The sequence below is a fragment of the Marmota marmota genome, unplaced genomic scaffold, assembly GCF_001458135.2.
Source record: "Marmota marmota marmota unplaced genomic scaffold, marMar, whole genome shotgun sequence".
Lineage (NCBI taxonomy): Eukaryota > Metazoa > Chordata > Mammalia > Rodentia > Sciuridae > Marmota > Marmota marmota.
In genome coordinates, this window is record NW_025999943.1 from 8,100,427 (window position 1) to 8,122,948 (window position 22,522).

The window sequence follows — 22,522 nt, forward strand, 5'->3', positions numbered from 1 at the left end:
TCCAAGGTGTGCCATATACTGGACAGGGTCAGGGCATAGGCAATGCCACTTGACTTCAGTTCACCTCTAGGACCTTTCATGGGCCTCTCTGCAATGACAGCCACAGATGACAGAGCCCAAGCCTGGGGTGGGGGTAGGGGATGAGAGGAGTCATTCATACTGTGCCAAGAGCACGAGGCAATGCCAAGCAGGGGATTAAAATGCCAGCAGCAAGCAGGAAGCTGTGGCCTGGGGTGTTTGGAAGAGAAGGAAACAAAAGACATTTATTGGAGTGATCCTGATTGAATTCCGCTTTAAGACATGATGCTTAAGCTGGGGTGAGGTGACCCCAGCTCTCCCCTCTGTCCTCCCCGACAAGGCCTTTGTGGGATCTATGCCACCACAGTAGTGGCTAAAATTGTAAAAAACAGCTTTGAGGGAAAAAAAGGCAGTTTTCACAAGAAACATATGACAACTTGCAGATTGTAGTACAAAGACCAGAGCTAAAAGAAATATCAGCATGAAGAAAGCTGAGTATATTACTTCATTTCCACAAGCTGCCGCAAAGATCACTTCTTTCCATTTTGTCTTCTTTGGATAACATGCTTGGCTCTGAGACTAGTCCAAGTCTGACTTTGCAAACATTTCTACAACTGCAACACAAGTCTAGGCTCCACCAAGAACAATTGACCCTCATATTTAATGGTGAGTTTTGTTTTCACTTTTCATTGAGCTGAGCTTTTGTATTCCACAAATAGGATTTTTATTCCATCAATGGCAAAGGAGATGGAACTGATATTGATGGGGCCTCCGAACATATCAGCTTTGCCAGGATCTCATGTACATTACTTTATTTGATCCATACATATAACTTTTGGGGTATGTATTATTTTTTCACTGGGACTCAAAAAGTTGGGTCATTTGCCCCAGCACATATAGTTAATTAGTGACTCCAAGTTTCAAGCTAGTCATTCCAATATCAAATCTCATGCTATTTGTGTACATTATAACCAGTTCTCTTCCAGGTATTTCAAATGCGTATCTATTACAAATAGGTTGCTATGAAGTAGTTCCTCACCTAAGGAAGGAGCCATTGGGTCAACAAGCACTGATTCCACAACTGCCCAATTACAATGTTGGGCAGACAGCAATGGATGTGCAAAACTGGGCATTCATAGTCTAGAAAACATGGCCCATCCTTTCAAAGAACTTGTATAATGCAAGGCCTAGTTCAGAGGAATGGTTATTGTAGTGAAGACTCACTTTCTAGCAGCTAGAGGCCATTTCCATCAATCATAAGCACAGTCACAGAACATGTGCTGGACCAGAATCCCGGAGACTTAGCTTCCAGACTAGCTTTGCCACCAACTCTCTGTTTGACCCTGATAGGGAAGCTGATTCCCTCTGAACCTCTGCTTCTTTATCTTTAAAAGAAAGAGACTGATGCAGATCTGTGGATGGCAAACCACCACGTGACCACAGGAGGGCAGAATTATTGCGAAGACTTCTCGATCTGCAAAGCCCTGAGCGCAAGCTAGACACTAAATACCTGGATATCCACATACTATACTTTTCAAATGTACGCAGATGCTGTTGTGGTTAATAAAATTTAAATTTATGTTGAAGCTGGAAGAACATATATCAACTTTAGTTGGTCCCAGGGTTCAGATTTGGTTGGTCATATATTAGAGACTTGGTTATTCATATATTAGAGACTTGGTCCTCAGTATTGCCACATTAAGAGGCAGTAGAACCTTTAAGACATGGGACCTAGAAAATGAACAGGTCATTGTTTTGCTGCCCTTAAAGGGGGTTAATGACAGAATTCTTGTGGGACTCACTCTCACCACGGTGACCTCTCACCAGAGGTGAACAAGTGGGGTGGCCTGATCTTGAACTTGCAGCCTCCAAAATTGTGAGCTAAATAAACCTCTCCTCCTTATAAATATGCATCTTTAGGTATTTTGTTAGAGCAAATAGAAAATTTACTAAGATGTTTGGTTAATAGACACAAGGAACTTTTAAAATACTGCTTAAGTCATAAATGTTTTTGGCTCTTAGATGTTTTCTCAAAGACATAGCAAAACCAGTCCAAACATTAGAAGATGAAACTGAAAACATTTTAGCATTAAAAAAGAATCTACTCAAACTAGACCATTGACCTATAGGTTAAACATAAAACTGTAAAACTTCTAGAAGGAACTGAGGAAGAAAAATCTTTATGATCATTGGTTAGGTAAAGAGTTATTAGATATCACATCAAAAACATAATTCATTGAACAAAACTTAACAAGTTGGATTTCATCAAATTAAAAACCTTTTGTTCTAAGGAATACATTGTTAAAAGACTGAAAATATAAACCACACACTGGAAGAAAATTTGTAAATCACTTATTCAACAAAGGACCTGTAAACAAAAATTTTTGTTTAAATCCCAAAACTCACTGAAAGGTAAAATAAACAGCAAAAATATAGGCAAGGCTGAGCGCGGTGGTGCACACCTATAATCCTAGCGGCTTGGGAGGCTGAGGCAGGAGGATCACGAGTTCAAAGCCAGCCTCAGCAAAAGTGAGACACTAAGCTACTCAGGGAGACCCTGTCTCTAAATAAAATACAAAATAGGGCTGGGGATATGGCTCAGTGATAGAGTATCCCCCTACCAAAAAAGAGAAAAGAAAGAAAAATATAAGCAAAATATTTGAAAAGGTATTTCATGAGAGAGAAGACATACAGATAATAAATAAATGTATTTTAAAATTGCAATGTCATTTGTCTCCAGGAAAAAGCAAAGTAAAACCCATGATGAGATAAACTACACACTTATTAGAATGACTAAAATAATTTTTTAGGCTACAAATACTAAGTGATGTTAAGGAAATGGAGCAACTAGAAACTTCAGACTTTGCTGGTGGGAACACAAAATGAAACAGCTACTTTGAAAACACATTGGCAGATTTTTATAAAATTAAACATGCACCTATCATATGACCTAGCAATCCCACTTGTAGGCATGTGCTCAAAAGAAATGAGTACGTATGTTCATATGAAGACAAGTATGTGAACATTTAAAACATCTTTGCAAACAACCAAATGTCTTTCCATAAGTGAATGGATAAATGAATTGTGTACATCCATGCAATGGAACAGTACTCAGCGATGAAAAGATGAACTATTGATATACCCAGCAGTGGGGATGAATCTTACATGCATCATGCAGATTCAAAAGGCTGTAGAGTGGGATTTCACTTATGTGACATTCTCCAAATAGCTGAGAAGAGAGAGATTAGAAGACAAAGAAGTGCCCCCTGCTAGTTTTCCAGAGTATAAGGAGAGTCTTAAGAAAAATGTTGGTCCTTAAATACTCCATCTCCCATCCTACTCCTAGTGCCCCACAGACCACACGGCCAGCATGTCTATCACCCATAGGACCCCACCCAGGACCTCCTGCCTCCCAGGGGCTCCTTGCTGAAGCCATCTTCCATTGCTCACCACAAAATGTGAACCTCCATTCCAAGTTAGTGTGTTCCAGTTCTGCCCAGTTATCACAGGAAAGAAATCTGATTTATGTCAGTGACAATAAGATTTGAACAAGCAGAGACAGCCCTTGTCACCTGCCAAAGTTTTCCTGATATTAACTGAAATAAAGTTGATAGAACTTAAGGCAATTGCTACTGAATGGTGAAAAAAAATATTTATTTTTTCTTAATCGAACCATTTTGTTTTTATGGCTGGGGCAGGGCGATGTTTTTATCAGAGTCACTGACTCTGGGTATCTGATCTCACAGCTTCTTCCTCACCTCTGGCTTTGAACCTGGAGCCTCTCTGTCTCGCCAACCCCAAGGAGCTCCCCTGGCAGAGGTAGAACAAAGGAGGCTCTGAGGGAGGCAGGGGCTGTGGGTATCTGGGTTGGGCAAAGTAGGGGTGGTTTTCATTCATTGCTGGTTGAATGTATGAGTTACTTAAAACAAGTGTTAGGAGACCAGGGACATGTAGGTTGACCCTGTAGGACTGAGGAGACAGCGAGTTGTTGCTGCAGGTTAAGATGTTCATTCTATTCCAGCAATTTTCTTTGTTCTGCTCAAACAAAAATTTCCAAAAAATAATACACCTTCGCCAGAACCAAAATAAATCAATCAATAATAAAAATAATACACCTTACGACTGTTTAATGTTTTAATTATTTGAATGTTTCGACATTTAGGTATGATTTTTAAACCACCGTTATGCTTTAACATTTTAATGAATGTCAGAGAATGTTAAATGCTTTGACATTTTACTGAATGTCAGAGAGTCTTAATTTTTATAAAAGATTCTAATTAATAACATAAAGATTTTTGTTGGGATAAAAATGAAACCTATGTTTCTATGTAGTGTGATATCAAACTTTGTAGAGGACTTGGTACCAATAGAGTTAAAAAATGTTATAGCAAAATTAGAAAGGTTACATTTTACCATTTATAGTTACAGACAGAAAAATATAACTATAGTGCAAGGTTGCCATGGCAACTCCCTTCTCAATCGGGGAATTTTTTTTTTTTCCTGCTGTGACTCTACCAATCAGCTACTTGGAAGTGAAAACCACTGAAGAAGAAGAGGTGGAAACAAATAAGGATGAGAAATAATGATGGTATACAGGAAATATCTCACTATATGCTACTTCTCCCAGGTATGTGTCCATTATTTAAATTTTTACTGGACATTATTTTTCTTCTCTATCTTCAAAAATGGTTACAGGAAAAAAGAAGAGAGGAATCGGTTTTGTTGGAGGTATGGTAGAGGTGATGGCTTTATTGTTCTTCTAAAATCAGTATACTGGGTCACATTCATGAACATTCACACTGTTATCCAGGTCTTTTGGCTTCAGTGAACTGGGGATTGAACTCAGGAGCCACTGAGCCACATCCCCAGCCCTGTTTTGTATTTTAGTTAGAGACAGGATCTCACTGATTTGCTTAGCACCTCGCTAAATTGCTGAGGCTGGCTTTGAACCCACGATCCTCCTGTCTCAGCCTCCTGCTAGGATTACAGGCCTGCGCTTCAGCGCCCAGCGACTTCGGTGAGTTTCTTAACTGCACCTTACGTGGCATCTTACCACTGCATCTTTAAGTCACCTAATGTGAAGTCAGAGGCATTTGAATGTGCCCAGATTTGATGGTAGGTTCTGATGTTGAAAAGGAGTTCAACGTGGATTCTCTAGAACTGTGACTTCCATCCCTCAGGTCTATCATCCCAAAGCCCAAAGACAATGAGAAAGAGTTGAAGAGCTTGGCAGATTGAGACACACACTAGTGATTTCTGACAAATTGCTTTGTGCCAGGCTTTCTGACACTTCTTCAAATGAAGGAAGAGGGGAAGGGGAAACCAATCACTGGCTCTGACCTTCTGATAGTTTCCTGTGTTGACAACACTCATGCTTTCTTTGATAGATACTTCAGGATCTCTACCACAGGGTCAGAGCTCCAATTACATATAACAGCACAGCATTAACTCCTAAAATAGAAACACGATATCTTGAAGAGGTACTTAAGCCTTCTGCAAGTTATGAATGGACATCTCCTATAACATTTTATGCTAAAAAAAAAACAAATTTTTTTCTGCATGAAAATTGGGTTTGGAATTACTGAATTTCCTGCTACTACTAAAAATAACTGATAAAGAATGGATGCAGAGAATAATACCCTGTGATGATAGAAAGCCTATAGTGCTGCTCATGCAGATACACTCAAACACAAGCACACACACGTGTACACACCTACACCCCCACACACTGATGCTCATGCCAAACTCTCTGGCATTAGAGCTCCTTCTCCTTTCCCCATCCCTTCCCCTTTGCACCTCATTCCTTAAGATGCTCCTCAAGCACTGTGTCTTTTGAGTCTTCTGTTTGCTCTATTGCCTCCTCTCCATGCTCCCTCCTGCCTGTGGCTCTCTCCATCCTCGTCAGCATTCTACCCCCAAGGACCACTTTCGGTAGGAACAGCCTTCATATTTAGTGATCCTGGCTCACAGTGACTCTCTGATAGATTCCCCAAAACAGGGTTGGATCTTATATCTCCCCACATTCCTGGCATCTAGAAAGTATATTCTTATCACATAGCTAGAGATTTACAATTGTTTTGGAGAGAGAGAAAAAAAGGAGTTCAACGTGAAACAGACATAAGAAACTTTCAGAGTTCACTTACAAAAGAACCCTTTTGGCTAAGATTCATGCCAGACTTTGAAGGGTGGTCTGAAGTGGATTTGCGTGGTAGAATCCACCTCCTACTCTACCTTCACCCTACCTGCCTCTCATTACACCTCTATTTACCAGGTAACTCAATAGCTATGGTCTCATTTTTTTTTAGCTCTTCCTCTACCACCTGGCATGTAGACACACATCAAGATTGCACATGATTTTCTCATTAAACATTTTCTCCAGAGGTAGCTTTGCTCTGAATGTAATATATTTTAAGTCCCTGGATTTATCCCCAAATCAGGATCTCAGACACCAGCTCTTATCTGAGCACATTTCACCCTCATCCCCAGGCATTTTTCATTGCTTGGGGATCACCTCCACAAGTGCACCCCTCCAGTATCCCAGATCTAGCTGCTCAAAACAAGTGCCATGGTGGCTTCTTAAGACCTACTGTATAGTCCCCGTCTGCTCCTCCCTATTCTGCTAATATTTCTTCCTGCATTGACTGGTGTATCACTATGCTTTAAAATCACTCTGGGCTTGAAAACCTAGCAATGCATAATTACTCTCCTTCCTCCATATCCCATCCCTTTCTCAGGACCTGTCTTTCAAGTCCCATTAGAAGCTCTCCTACAACATCAGATCTAAAAGAGAAAGTGGATGTTCTTCTCATGATCCACAGAGGAGCTTCTTCTATGGTCATTTGTATACTCATGTTGTCCACCGTGGGGGGTTACGGAGGGGCCAAGCTGCTGTTGCCTTCAGCCTTCTCTGACACCTACGTTTCCCCTCCATGCTGCTGAGTCACATCTCCTAGACTCCCTTCTGATCCTCCCACCCCCAAGAGTCCATCTGCCCTCCTACCCTTCTAGATGGTGGCTCCAACGCAGTTGCATTTGGAAAGCCTCCTGCCATGAGTGACACCTGCCGCAGAAAACCTGTCAAAGCACCACCCAAAAGAAGCTTGTGGGGTGCTACTGCCACCTAGTGGTAATATCTTTTTCTTTAACATCATAACTTGAACTCACGACAAGAATGATTGAATAAGCTGAGCAAGGAGGACAGAGGGGTCAGTGATTGTTGTGACGTATTGAGTGTGGCTGTAATTAAATGTTGATATCACTGTGACACCAGGAAATAATTTTGTTGTAAAAGGCAGCATAGAGTGCCTCTCAAAGAGTGAATAATATCATGTTTTGGTTATGCGTATAGTGAGGCATAGCAAAGAAAGACCTAAACTACCTGGCATGTGCAGTTTATGGGAATTTGAGGGGAAGGGGAAAAAATGGAGACAAAAGAAAGGAATAAGGGGATGCTGAGCAGAACAGCAACAGGGTAAAGGTTGAAGAGAAATGTCAGCCAGCAAGAAATGAATAATGATGGGGTGGCCGAAGAACTCACAACAGGGATTTCTAATATTCCATTTTATACAGTTTGGTCTGGGCTTCTGAGATAAATTGCCATCACCCATTAAATCTATATATTTATTAAAGCTTGATGCAGATAGTATTGAGTGAATTAATACACTCATTGGGCTAGTGTGGAAATGAGAGGACAGAACAGAGATAAATTAGAAGTAAATTTTCTCCTTTTTTCAGTTTTGGGGGGTTTTTAATTTTTTAAATTTTTTTTCAGAAGTGAAATTTTGAAGAGAAATCAGATGAAAATGTGGCCACAAGAACTCAGGTGCCTTGGATGAGGAGAAGATAATATTGCAGACAGAAGGTATCTTACAAGCTAAGGTATATAAGGAGCATCTTATATAGAAGGTGGCATATACAGAGCATTTAAAACAGATAACATAACTTAAAAAGAGCAAAGGGAAGTCCTGAAGGATGGAAGGTAGGTCAGCACCAGTGATCAATGCTAAGGATGTGGATCTGTAATCTAAAACGATGACAATGTGCTATAATTGTTATATGGCAAGGTGACATGTTTCAATTTTTCTTTTATAATATATCACTTTAGGAACTTGTGTGGATAAGAGATGAGGGAGCAATAATGCGGCACAAATGTACATATAGAGAGATAGACCATAGATAATAGATAGAGATAGATAGATCAATCGATAGATAAATAGATAGATAATCATGAGCTCTTCTGTTGATAAACAAGTTTGAGACCCCCAAGGTGCAGTTTCCATTGTGCCTGAAATTAGTTTTAACCCAAACATAACTCCCACACACATTTTAAATCCAAACACTGCTAAATTTGATTTCTTCCATGATATATTGGTCAAGAAAGGAACCAGCAAGGGAGGGGATGATCCATGGTATTAAAGGCTGCCGAGAGGACAGGGGAAGAGAAGGCTAGAAAAGACTCATTCCTGGAATGGCTGAGAAGTCTGGCAGAATTTTCACACACAGAGAAGAGTGTGTGTGAGAGAGAAGGAAATTTCAGGGGGACATTAGAAAGCAAAAAGCAAAGACGTGGAAAATGAAGAGCAGAAGACAGGGAGGGTGTCAGGATTAAGAGACACTTTTTGTGTTTGGTGGGTGGGATGTGTTTTGTGGTGCTGGGGACTGAACCCAGGACCTCACATGTGCTAGGCAAGTGCTCCACCACTGAGCCACACCCCAGCTTCTCCCAAGGGAAAATTCTTTTGGAGAAGATGGTAGGGCAGAGGAAGAGTGGAAGTATATGACTCTATTCATGAAAGATAAAGACAAATATTCAAGTTTAGCACTGTAGTAGTAAGTAGTATTTAAAAGCATAGTCCCCCATTTTATCTGGTGGATTGTTGTTGTTGTTGTTGTTTTTTATTATTTGGTACCAGGGATTGAACTCAGTGGCACTCAACCACTGAGCAACATCCCCTGTCCTTTTTTCTATTTTATTTAGAGACAGGATCTCACTGAGTTGCTTAGCTGGCTTTGAACTCACGATCCTCCTGCCTCAGCCTCCTGAGCTGCTAGAATTACAGGCATGTGCCACAGCACTCAGCCATTTTATCTGTTTTTGACCTATTTTCATTTACTCTGGGTTCCCTTGGGGACGAAGGTCCCTTTCTGAAGCCTTTCCCCACTTTCATCTTTTAATAATTTCTTCTATTTTTCAGCATTTACCAAAAGGGCTACTTATCAGCCCTGGGAATGCAGTGGCAGTAAAGGTGAGAAACAGAAGCTGCACGTTGAGCTCTTCCAAAGAAAAGCACTTTAGAAATCAAAGCTATTGCTAAATTGTTAGGATTCTCTCCTTCCCCTGAAAGCTTGGCGTGACATTATCTCGGATTCTCAGAAAGAAGTCTTTCGATTCAGTCATTATACTAATAATCTGTGACTCTAAAAATAGGATTGAATATCTAAATTGATCAGCAAAGCCCAATAATCTCTTTTTCCTCATTCTAATGTTATGGATGTAAACCAGGAACCAAAAATAGGAGCGTTGTAAGTCATTTCATCTTTCATATAAATCGCATCCAGCAATGCATAAATTGGGAGAGCTTAGAGCTAAGCACTGACATTTTTGTGCAAACAGAGATCCACAAACTCAACAGGCATTGAAGCATGAGAGGCTAACTCATGAATAATCCTTGCATGCTTTTACAGTTATATAACCAGTTGCCTATTATAGTGATAATTTACATTAATATTGGGAGAATGAATAGAGGACAAAAATAAGAAGTTATTTTGGAAATAAGTAATAAATATTTCTAAGGAAAAGTGCCAGCGATTGTCTATCAAGACAAAATTGGATGGATCTTATAAGACTTAAAAAAAAATTTGTCACTAGCAGAACACTTAGTTCACATTTTCCCACTTGGGTAGCTCCATGAAAGATGTCACCCATAGAGAAATGTCTAATAATAGTCTGAGGGGAAGGGACATTTTAAACTAAAAATATAATCTATACTTAGTAGTTCATATAACTAGAAGTCAACTTCAGTTGGACCAGTTTAAAAAGAAAATATTTTAACTGATTCCAAACTGCAACTGCTTAACATGTTCAGTAATTTGATTTAGTGTTCTATGTATTACATTCTATATGAAAGACAGACACAATGATAAGAATATCAGAGATTGTTCAGGAAGCCACCAGCATTGAGGGGAGAACATAAAAGAAACTCTCACTGCCTCTGAAGGAGCCAACCCTGCTGACACCTTGATCTTGGACTTCTAGCCTCCAGATATCTGAGGAAATCTATTTTTGTTGTTTAAGCCACCTAGTGTGTGGCCCTTTTTTATGATGACCCTAGCCAACCACTACAGCCACCTACTTACTCCTAATAACATGTCAGCTTTTCTACCCTGGGGCACCTGTAGTCCTGACTTCACTTGGCACATGCTCATTCAGAGCTCGGAGTCCACAAAATTGCCTTCAAATTTATTCCAAAGCATCCATAATTATATGTTATCAGTGTTTGACATATTCTTCAACCCAGCACCATAGCAGTGACATCTAACAGTGTGCCCTTACCTTTTGTTGGCTTCTATGCTTGGGGTGGCACTATAACCAGGAGGGGGTGGCGGAAACCAGGACTGTCTGTGAAAAAATGATATCAGTTATAAACATGGTGCTTGAAGGCTGAGCCTACCCCCGTGTCTGTCAGAAAAAGCTTAAAATAATTCGATGGTTAAAAAGGCCATGGAATTACTTTTTACAGAAGGCCTTGGAAATAAAATGAACACTGTTTCATAAATAAAATAAGAAGTGGCTGTCTATATTCCAGGCTATCTGCTGCCCCAAGTAAACTCCTTTTCCCATTTCCTTTGACACTGAACAATGTGGACGTGTCTTGCAAAAGAAATCTGAAGAGACTGGAAAAGAACAGCAATTATCAAATGTAGATAGTAGGTTCATGGGTGTTTATTTTGCTATTCCCCTATTTTTTCCCTAGCTGAACGATTTCATAATAGAATAACAGTCTTATAGTCTACTTAAATTATGATTTCTTTTAAAAAGTATGATAAAAAAAAACTTGGACAAGAATATTGAAAACATGAAAGAATACCAGAGCAATGCTAACATTATCTTAGTTAGAAAGATGTCCTCACATTATAAGGAAGTAATTTTAATTAGTAGCAATAGCTAAGGTTTCTGTCAAAAACACTAAGATAAGGACCAGAAATGAAGATATACAGAGAGTGATGTGGATGAGAGAAGAAAAGCCCAAGATAAAAGGAACAGACTGAGCTGGATTTATTCTTTAAGTAAGTCCAGGACTAAGACCAGGTGGGAGTCAAGCAAGACAGATTTCAGCTCCATGCAGGGGATCGATGCCCCCTAAAGAGCAGTCAGCGGTGCTTCACAAAACAGTGAGAGTCTCTTTGCTGGCTTCAGTGGTCCTGAATCAAGTCTAATCTGTTGGAGGAAAGATACTTGCCCTGGATATAACATTGAACAAACCCATCTTAAGTTTCTCTTAATACCTTATAAATCTGTTTTTTAACAGACCAAGGGTGGAGTGGGTATGAAGTTTGGGTTCAGGTAAAAGATGGATCATATTTTCTGAGATTCTGCAGATACAACCAGAACTCTGTGACTACAGGGAAGATAAAGACAGTTATCTCTCCCTACAGTGGCACCATGGCAAACCCAGCTAGTCCTTCAACAAACATGGAACATCTATCCTACACCAAGCAGGGTCCTGGGTGCAGGCACAGCAAAGAAAACAGAAAAATTTTAAAGCACTGACGCTTAGGACACTTATTTTCCATTTGCATCACGATTCCCTGGCACTGTTCATTTCAACACGCAAAAATCTCTTCCACCTTCATGCTCTGTCTCATGTAGAATATTCTGTCATCACAGATCTCTCTTCTCCATGCCTAGCAGACAACACAGAATGCACCCCAAACAGCATGTTAAAGGCCACTCAGGGGAAGCCAAGCAGGAGGCAAAAATCACAAAGAGATGTCTCCCAAGAGGGTCTTTGACTCTGTACTTAGAAGGAAAATCAGCCAAGTCTACAGAGAGGTGGGGGTGGCTACAGGTGCGGGCTGGTTTCAGGAAGACAACATGGAGTGGCTCTATGTCAATCATTATTTCAGGTTAAGGTACTCCCTGTAGTCAAACTTTATAAAATATGGTACCTGAAGTAGCCAACCCTGTGACTTCTGAGGTCAAGGCCCCAAGGGAATGGAGTATTATTTGAAGAGATTAGGGAGGGCAACTAAAGTTTGAGAATGGCAGAATGTAGACGCAGAACCCTAGAAGGAGGGGAGAGAACACGGAAGAGCCTTCCCAATACTGGTTGGGAACCCGGGAGGTAGATTTGGTTCCAAAATTAATGAAAAAAGAGATGGAGAGGTAGAGTGGAGGGATGGGTAAGGAGGCAATGCAGGATGATTTTTTAAAAAAATCTTGTTATGTGCATATGTAAATATACCTCAGGGAATTTCACCTTTATGCATAAGTAAAAAGATCCAATCAAATATAAATAAATAGATAAATGAAAGGAAGTCTAACCAAGTAGAGGAAGGAGACTGGGGAAGGGGAGGCAGGACAGGAAGGCAAAGGGGAAAACCATGAACTGGAATCGAATCCCATGCATGTATGAGTTTGTCAGGATGAACCCAACTACTATGAATAACTATAAAGCTCTACTTTAGAAAATAAAGTGGATTAACAACAAAAAGAAAATTGATGAAGAACAGTCCTTTGCAAGGAGGCAGACACAGAGGCCTTCATACCTCTTTTTCTTCACAGGAGTAGTAGCGGGGGTAGAAGATGAGGTGTAGGTCCTGCTTGCACTCAGTAAACCACCATGTGGCCTTTGGAACAACCAGAATGACAAATCATTACATTCCTCAAACCTGTTCTTTCTTCCCACCTTTGAAATGTCTGTTAATCTACTCATATTCCAGCTCACTCTCTATCCTCTACATAATGCTTCAATTGAAGATGGATAATTTTTAAATTTTCTTCCTTATGGGGGCTGGGGATATGGCTCAGGTGGTAGAGTGCTTGCCTCACATGCACAAGGCCCTGGGTTCAATCCCCAGCTCTGACCAAAAAATAAAAAAAAATGTTCTTCCTTACTTTATCTATATGATCAGTTATCAGAATATCATATAACTAGTTAAAAACTGAAGATTCTGAATGAAGAAGTAATTTACATATGGTATTAATTGTCTAAAAGTCAGGCCAATCGATTTTTTTTTTTCTTGGCAGCGCTGGGGATTGAACCCAGGGCCTTATACATTCAAGGCAGGCACTCTACCAACTAAACTACAACCCCAGCCCCTCAGGCCAATCAACTGTAGCATGCTATGGACTCATTTTTTTTTTAAATCTCATGATTACATTGTGACTAACAGAATTATACTGCAATTTTACATTAAAAGTCTTGGTTTGTTTAAGAAAAGATTTAAGTCATATCATTTTAAATCTTCAGCTAGCATTTTAATATATGCAGACCCTCAAAAAATGGAAATTACTCAGGCTTGTGTCAAGTACTGAGAAGTACTGTCCAACATGAAAATTAGTTTGTATATAAATACACATTTAAAAACTAAGTTTAACTGTCTACCTAATTTGAATTACTTATAACAACTAGTAATACATGACAGGGAAAATGTATTTTATGTAAGTGGATTTTAGGCAGGCCCATGATTTCAGGCTCAATTTGCTCCGAAGGAGGAGTTGTAGATGTGAGGGGGTTTAGGGATGACAGGGAGGTTCAGGGGAGGAAAGAGTTGGGTGCCATAGGAATGGGGGGATAAAATAGTTCTATGGGGGAGGAGTCTAGATCTTTTGAAAAAGACAAAGACATAGCCTAAACTTTGGTGTTTGGTTAGCATGATGGTCAACAAACTTGTTCAGTAAAAGTCCAGCCAGTAAATATATGAATGTGGACCATTTTGGTATCTGTGTTCCACCACTACCTCTGCCAAAGCCACAGGGTTGTGGCTGTATTCCAATGACACTTTGGCCTGGGGCTGGGATGCTATATCCTGGGTTTTTCTTGAACTAAAATAATACTTTGATTAGAAAAATACATACTAGTTGGGGAATGTAGCACAGTGTAGTGGTAGAGCATTTGCCTAACATATATGAGGCCCTGGGTTCCATCTCTAGCGCGCGCGCGCGCACACACACACACACACACACACACACAAGAGGAAAGAGAAAAGTACATACAATGTGTTTGTTCCTGATGATCTAAATGTAGACAAGCTTCTGATAAAAGAGAAAAAAAAAACACAGTGAAGAATTAATTAATATTTGCATCTATTGGTAATTGTCCACAAATTTAGAGTAATTACAATGAAAAATTAGATATTATTTCATAGAAATTAAAAGAAAGCATCAGCATTGGAATAAATTTGATAAAGTGATTTTATCATTTAAAAAAAATCTGTTGTACTAGATTTCAAAGGAAAATTCCCCCCCCCCCTTTGGAAAATTCAGTATTGGTTAAATCCAATGTTCTTAATATGTTGGGTTCAGTGATTTTTTTCTTTAGTATAAGAATGCAAAATTTGCTTTTGCATGTATTTCATCCCTGTCACCAAGACACCTTAAACAGTAACATCCATGTGGTAAGATCGATGGCCTGTAGCAATAAGCCTTGATTTTTTAAGCCAGGCAACATTTTATTCTAGTTAAGAACAGGAGAAAAGCTTTTTCCTCCAGAAATTCTGTGTTAAAAATACAGAGAATAAGAATTTACAGAAAGACATTAAAGTAAGATTGAAGAACTTAGGTAAGTGAGAAAAAAGGTTGCACTCAAGACTTTCCCAAAGTTAGTGGACACTGGTACCTATTGGTTAGTTGGTTATCCAAGGTATTGGCCTTATATGTTTTAGCAGCATCATCTCTGTCTGAAATCCTTTATAAAGAAACAACACAAAAGTCTAGATAAACATTCAGGTTATTAAGTTCCATTCAGACCTCTTTGATGTTAGAGTGACTTTACAACATAATCTTTCTCTTGTGAAGAACAATTTTTCAGTTGTTACATTTTAGAAATTTTTACAGTAAAAAAGCAAAAAGCTACTCATGACAAAATCTACTTATGAGGCTATTTAGAATTTTTAAAGTATGATGCCTTTTGCACATTTTCTTTTCGGACTCATTAAGCATTTAACTCATTAATTATTTTTATTTTCTTTGCTATTTAATAATATATCTAGTTAATAAAAATACTTCTTATGTCAGTAAAAGGCATCAATGAAATACTTAAGTATTTTTTAAAATCATTTTGAGGCATAGAAAATACTCTGTTTGCCAGACTCATTTTCTTTACCTCCTGAATGCACAGGAGGACCACATTTACCAACTTCAATTGCAATTAAGTTGGAGCCACTAGTGTGGACACAAATATTATTTGCCACCTCCAAACCCATCATAAAATCTCCTGCATAATTTTTCATGCTAATTCTTTCCCTTTCAAAGCCATGGTACCAAAGCCATGATATCCATAGGTTGAAGATGGCAGCATTAAAACACTGTAGGAATTGAAAGAATTCAATGAAAGAAGTCCAGAAGTCACTGCATGGATTCAGCAAAGCCCATCAGACTCTGGTGAGTCAAATGATACCTTCTATTGTGTTAAACCACCTATATTTGGGGATGGGGGGCTTGTTAAAATAGTTACTCTATCTTGACAAGATAATTACTTTGACCAATATATCAGAGGTTTTAACTCCTATAATCTTAGGTCTCCTTAAAGACCTTCTTAGATCTGGAAAAGGTATATTTGTCTACCCCTTGGGTGAGGAAGCACAAATCTGGAATCTCTGACTACAGACTCTGTTCCATCCTTGCCTGCCTCATGTCAGATAGGAACATTCCTTCTAGGACCCAGGGCTGAGTTCTGGAACATTCTGCAGATCTGCAGAAACTAGGATATAGCAAAGTGAGGTTCAGAAAAATGAAAGGTCAGCAAGATTCTTCCATTTATCCTACATTCTGGGCCTACTATAACTCTCCAAAATCTTTTGTTCTTATTATCCACTCTAGGACAAGACTTTATATAAAATATTCCTGCTAAAATGGATAATGATTTCGCCTCTCTCTAAAAGAAAAGGTCATGTGGGAAAAATACAACTTCATTGTCATAAGCTAAAGATAATATCAATTTATTTTGACATACCTAACTAAATTTTGGGGCAATTACTCTAATATATTAAACTTCTGAGTCCACCTGAACACAGTGTCTGTTTGGGATACATAACACCACAAGCTGATAACTCTTGAATGCAAAAAGGAAAGATGAATAACTAGCTGTAACACTCCAAAGCACCACAGTCTCCACAGACTGTTAATAATACAGTCAGTAACTTGTACAGAATCCTAGAATCAGGTACAAAAACTCATGTCTTAGGTGATCTTCGAGCCTAAGTCAGGGACCATTCCCTGCACTAATTGAAGACTCTGAACTTCTGAGAGATTTAGATTTCAAGTGCTTTGCAGTAAATCACCATGCATACCACAAGTGAGAGGTCAGGTGATCAGAATTCTTAGAGGTTCCATGGGAACGAACCTCTACTCAGACTTTGCAGCTGTCTCTGTGATCCCAATAAAAGTTAAAAAAAATAATCTCAGGAAATTGCTACACGGAAAACAATAATCTGCTGAAAGTGAATGGAACCTTAATATTAAATGTTCTCAAGGTGAATTCTGATGTTAAAATTAAATGAACTTAATGAAAATTCCACATGTAAATCTGTGTGGGTTAATCCTACATGTCATCATAAAAATAACTACCTACTCTCTGCTGACCTTTTCATAAATTTTTTCTGCTCTTCAGAGAATAGAATTACCCCTGCAAAGTAGGGGTGATTATTTTCATTTTATAGATGAAGAAACAGGGTCTCAGAGAAGTTGGGTGACTTTTTCTTGGTCATACGACCAGGAAGCAGTCTGTCTCCAAACTCTTCTCACTGGAGCCCAGTATTGCACATCTCATTCAGACAGGATGACTGTCCCTAAAATTCATATAAGATTACCACATCTTCATTATTCTTCATTTATCACAGTCTCTTCCATGCCACTAGGGGGAGAAGTGATCAAGAGTAATGGAGGGAGGTGGATTGTGGCTCAGTAGCAGAGCGCTTGCCTCACACACGTGAGGCACTGGATTTGATCCTCAGCATCATATAAAAATAACTAAACAAAATAAAGATATTGTGTCCATCTATAATTTTAAAAAAAGAGTAATGAAGAGACCTCTCAAGTACCATTCTAACATATGTCAATTTCTTTTTTTTTTTTTTTAATATTTATTTATTTATTTTAGTTTTCGGCGGACACAACATCTTTGTTTGTATGTGGTGCTGAGGATCGAACCCGGGCCGCACGCATGCCAGGCGAGCACGCTACCGCTTGAGCCACATCCCCAGCCCTATGTCAATTTCTTATTGCTGAGAGAGATTAACTTTGTATTTCTTCTGGAAATTGATCTTTTGCCAACTTGTGGTATGAAATAGGTTATTTTAATAGGAATGGGTCTGGGAGACAGAAAATAAACAATAGAATTAGCAATATGATCAAGAGCTTAAAAAAATCCTCCACAAAGGAACACTAGGGGGCTCCATAACCTTGGGTTTCCAAATTAGTCATTAAATCACCTTCAGGATTTGGACAATATCTTAGTGCTACATCCACTATTATATACTTATGTTTCTTTAGCATATTCCATATATGTACCCATACATATGCATATTTAAAGAAATATGCATCATATATGCAATATATGCCAATTTAAAAGGAAATTCTTGGAAGTCTAAACTCAATATTTTTTGTATTCATTAAAATTAATAATCATTAATAAAATGCACATGCACACATACTGCATATATATGATCAAATTCCTCCTGAAATATTTCACATCTTGCATTTTGGAGCGGGCTGCATGATGTAAGTCTCACTTCTGCTAACAGAACTTGTCTTTCTTTATTGACCCTGTGTTCTCTTCCTCCTATTTCCATACTTATTGCCTTAGAAATAAGCTAACCAGGATACTTCTTCCAAATGTGTTACTAAATCTTTGGGTAATTAAATTATCACATAATCTCTAGTCCCATTTGCTAGCATATAAAATGAAGAGTCTGGACTACACTGGTGTTTCTGAATCTTGGTTGCACATTAGAATCAGTTGGAAATGAATCAGGTTAATTAAAAGAATTTGGGGGAATGAGGGCAGTAAGACCAAGTAAAGTTTAAAAGTTCCCTTGGTGTTGCTAATTTGCTGCCAAGGCCCAGAATGATTCAATTAGTTTGCCTGGGAGATCTAATTCATTGCTCAAATCCCTGTCTTTACTCACAAAGTTGAGGTCTGGATCTTGACCTGAACTTTCTGATACGAAGACTACAAAAGCATGGATCTTCTACGTATCTACCTTTACTGAGGCTTAATCACCACATTTAAAAAATTCATTCCTAGAAACACAGTTTCCTGCTTCAATTAACTGGGCAATAGGACAATCCAAAAGGCCAGGGTGAATAAACAAAGGTATTTTCTCTACCTCTTCTCTGTAAACTGGTTTGCAGATGAAATCTTGAACATATACTTTTATGAGGTTATTTTTGATGAGTCTAATAATTAAAAGAAGAGAGAGGCCAACTCTTTAGGATACCAGTGATGATATTAGGAGTCCTCTATTAGGAGGACTGACTTAAAAGTCTATGAATAATATAAAAATATATACATTTGCTGTATTAATATGGACTGGCATAGTCTGAATTCCAAGTACTAGATGCTGTAAGTTTCAGTATATCTGTTTAAAACCCTGGACATGTCTTTTTTTCTGCAATGGTAGCACATCTGTAGCTACAGGGAGTGAGCTCAACTGTCACCAGCCTCAGGTGTACATTATGCCTAACTCCTGTTAAAGATGCTAAAGTTGGCCTTCACTTCTGCTTGTTAAGCATCTCTACCAACTTCAAATGAAAAATATGACTTGTGGAATTTACACTTCAACCTGGTTAGAAGTTTCTTAATGTCCTATATAGGACCAGCCTTTCTTTTCTATGTAAGAGGGAACGAACAATGTAATGGTCTCATTCTATAAGCTATATGGGGACTCTGGAAAGAGTTAATGTCTGTCATAGAGTGGATCAAAACTACTGTAGTTTTAAAACTGACATCTCTCTAGCAGGATGGAAGAACCCAACATAGGAACAAGGACTATTTGTATTTATAGAAATAACTGTTCTTTATTTTAAATTGAATTAACAGATGCCTTGTCTTGCCCACCCCACTTATACTCAAGTCAGACTCTCTCAGAATCTTTCAGAAGAATCTACTATTTCCTAAAATCTAGGGTCTCAGGAAACAATATATCTAGGCAAGATTTTGTGAGTTTTGGAGAAGATAATTTAATCCTTAGAGCCCTGTCTCCCTGAAGATAAAACATCAAAGGTTCAAAGCTTACTTTGGCAAACATTGTAATATCTCACAGATTTCTAAGAAGTGGGATTTATTATGTTAACAAGTATTAAATGTAAAGCACGTGTAAATGTTTTCCCCTCACATGATTCAAAAGTACCTTACCTGTCCAAAGTATCATCAGATCTGTACCGACTAATTGTGGCTTTTGGCCCATCTCTCTCATTTATTTTCCTGTAACAGAAATAATTACCAAATAAATTAGATAAATTACCAAAAAAAGAGCATATAAAACCTGTCATACTTTTGGCAATAGTTTTACCTACTTGGGTAGGAAAAGTACAGGTTGTCAAAGGAAAGGCCGATTTGGAGTACCCAAATCTTCCAGGCTTTGGCTTGGATAGAATAATAATAATAAAAGGTTCTCTTGTGGCTCCAATTATTTTTAACTACAGTGTAACATAATCAAGTTGTGGACAAGGATATGTACAACAAACAACAAAATATGCAGAATGGTTAATAACTAATATGAACTCTTGTCAAGTTGTCAATCTCTGCATAATAGGAAATCAACTCCTTTATAGTCAGCTGTGTTTTGTTTGCAGGGTTCTAACAGTGCTCTATGCCCACACAATGGGCTAACTCCTAAATTGCTGTATTTAACATTCAGCACTGTGGACAGAGTTGAAAGAGGATAACTCACTGGCAGCTGGAAAGGAGAGAGGGGGAAGAAGGAAAAGAAGGAAACATGCAGGGCCAAAAAGAAAAAAAAAATAGAAGAAAGTGAGAGATGAGAGAAAGGAGAGAAGAGAAGAGTTATGCGGAGGAGAGGAGGCAAGAAGAGAAAAAGACACACAAGCAGGAAAAAGTGGGGAAGGAAGACAAGAAAATAGAGTCAGAGAGGACTGCAGCCTTAACAATTGGAATCATTGTTTTCAGAGGAAAGCACTGAAAATATTTTGATCTAATTGATCAAACAGAAAGAAAGTCTGTTTACTGCCTTATCTAGCCTGTGATGCAGGGAAAGCAAGCTCTTTGAGGAATTATGCCGTGATTTATTGCATTTACATTTCAAATCATCATTTGAAGCCAATAGATCAAAGATATGGAGTCAGAATAAGTACTAAGACTGGTTTAGCACATCAATGTAATTCAAAATAGAAAGTAAACACAGAAAGCACAAGGCTTCTGTTCTCCCAAAACACACTGTATATATACTGAGAATAGGAAACTTAGTTTTCACTGTCACATTCCAAGTGTCATATTCTTTCATAATTATAGAGAAACTTAATAAAATGGAGGGAGCAATTTCCACTGGTGGCCAACCTCCCTGTGTCTGGTGAGATGAGGGTCAACTGAGAACCAGGCTGACATCTTCAATATGAGGAAGCCTAATGAGAAGGCACAGGTAGAGACTCTGCCAGACCATAGAAGGGTAAATCAGATGGCACCAGGAAAGCAAAATGACTACTTTGAATAGAGAGTTGTAAGTTGTGCACCTTTAGGAAAGGTCAAAATTATGAAAAGGTTAAAAATAGTTGAGAGAAATTCACAGATAAAAAGTTTTGAAAACAGATTCAAGGTGTCTACTTCACTTTCTACAGTCCACACTCTTTACTAAGTACCTCTCAGTTACAAGCAAACACAAGTTACTAGACCAGATGAAACTTGATTCTGATATATATTTGGCTTCTTCTGATAGGTGTGGTTGTTTATATGTGTGTGGGTACAAATGTGTTTTAATGAGAATATTATCTTTCTTGATCAATCTAAGACTATTTACATCAATCATTATAATTACTAATTTTGTCTGAATTTTCTCACTTGCCATCAAGGATAGATCAGTGTTTTCCACAAGCCTAGGAGTTTCCAAAAAGAAATGGACTATCTCTCTGGAAATGTTATTTCTGAATTTTAGGATTCCTTTCTCTAAAGCTCAGAGATAGCTCATCTGGTTATGTTTCTATTTCCATGATAGACCTTTCCCTGCCCATGAGAAGGACCATCCTAGAGGCATGAGCTGTGGCTGATTATGTTTCAGCTCTAAGCCTTAGTTCTGGGAGCTGGGTAAGCAGGTCCCCACCCATACCCCTGATGATATCCCAGATTCTCCTTCACATGCCTGGAACACTGGGGACAGCCTGAGGCCAGCCACAGTTATTCGGCTGACTTGAGCAAGTCTCATCTCAGAGCCACCATCTTTGTGTTTCTGCTAATAACATACCTTATCAAAACACCTACCTGTCCAAGGCATCATGGGAGTTGTGTCGGTTGAGCACCACCCTGCCATAGTTTTCATCTCTGCAGAGAAAGACCAAAATGATGTCACTTCACAAGTTACCGCCATGTTTGCTAAGCACAAAACAAGAGAGATAGGGAGAGCTCACAAATCTTGGCAAGGTTAATCCATTTTATTTTAGGCATAAGAACACAACTATGAAACCAGTCACTGCTTGCAGGACCATCGTGAAAAGAAACAAGTTGTCAGTACAAATGATCATTTATCTCATGAGACTTCCACATGATTCAACAAGGAACAACTGTTTTGTTGTTGTTGTTGTTATTATTTTTTTAATCCGAGTATGGAAACACGAGCCCACCTACGTTGCATATATTAGAAGAGTCCTTTTCCGTAGGATGGCAAATACAAAAGATTTCTACCACTCCCCCTGCGCGGCAAGGTAGACAGAACTGTGGTCATCCACAGAGCAGGCCCAGCGGCCTGCTGAGGGGCAGAGCCGCCCCCCACCCCCAGCGCCTGCCAGGTAGGCGGAACGGTGACCACCGGCAGAAAAGGCCCAGTGGCCCACGGCTGAACAGAGCTTCCAATCACTCCTGCAAGGTAGGTGGGCCTGCGACCCACCAGCAGAAGAGGAGCAGCGGCCTGCTGAGAGGCAGAGCCGCCCCCTCCCCCTGCGCTGGCAAGGTAGAGGGAACTGTGACCATCCACAGAGCAGGCCCAGCGGCCTGCTGAGGGGCAGAGTCGCCCCCCACCCCCTGCGCCTGCCAGGTAGGCGGAACGGTGACCACCGGCAGAAAAGGCCCAGTGGCCCGTGGCGGGACAGAGCTTCTAATCACTCCTGCAAGGTAGG

The 22,522-nt window shown here is 39.3% G+C and overlaps 1 protein-coding gene across 6 annotated transcripts in view; it reads right to left on the reverse strand.

Moving 5' to 3' along the window:
* Scel (sciellin) overlaps positions 1-22,522 on the reverse strand; it is a 95,990-nt gene that overhangs the window by 56,664 nt on the left and 16,804 nt on the right. For 5 of the 6 annotated variants that reach the window (XM_048801414.1, XM_048801416.1, XM_048801413.1 and 2 more), the window contains exons 4-9: positions 21,672-21,731; positions 19,596-19,664; positions 14,859-14,927; positions 14,237-14,275; positions 12,787-12,867; positions 10,571-10,636 (exon numbers count right to left, since the gene is read on the reverse strand). In XM_048801414.1, coding sequence (XP_048657371.1) covers positions 10,571-10,636; positions 12,787-12,867; positions 14,237-14,275; positions 14,859-14,927; positions 19,596-19,664; positions 21,672-21,731 — 384 coding nt within the window. The remainder of the gene's footprint in view (positions 1-10,570; positions 10,637-12,786; positions 12,868-14,236; positions 14,276-14,858; positions 14,928-19,595; positions 19,665-21,671; positions 21,732-22,522) is intronic. The other variant, XM_048801415.1, reaches the window with a different exon arrangement.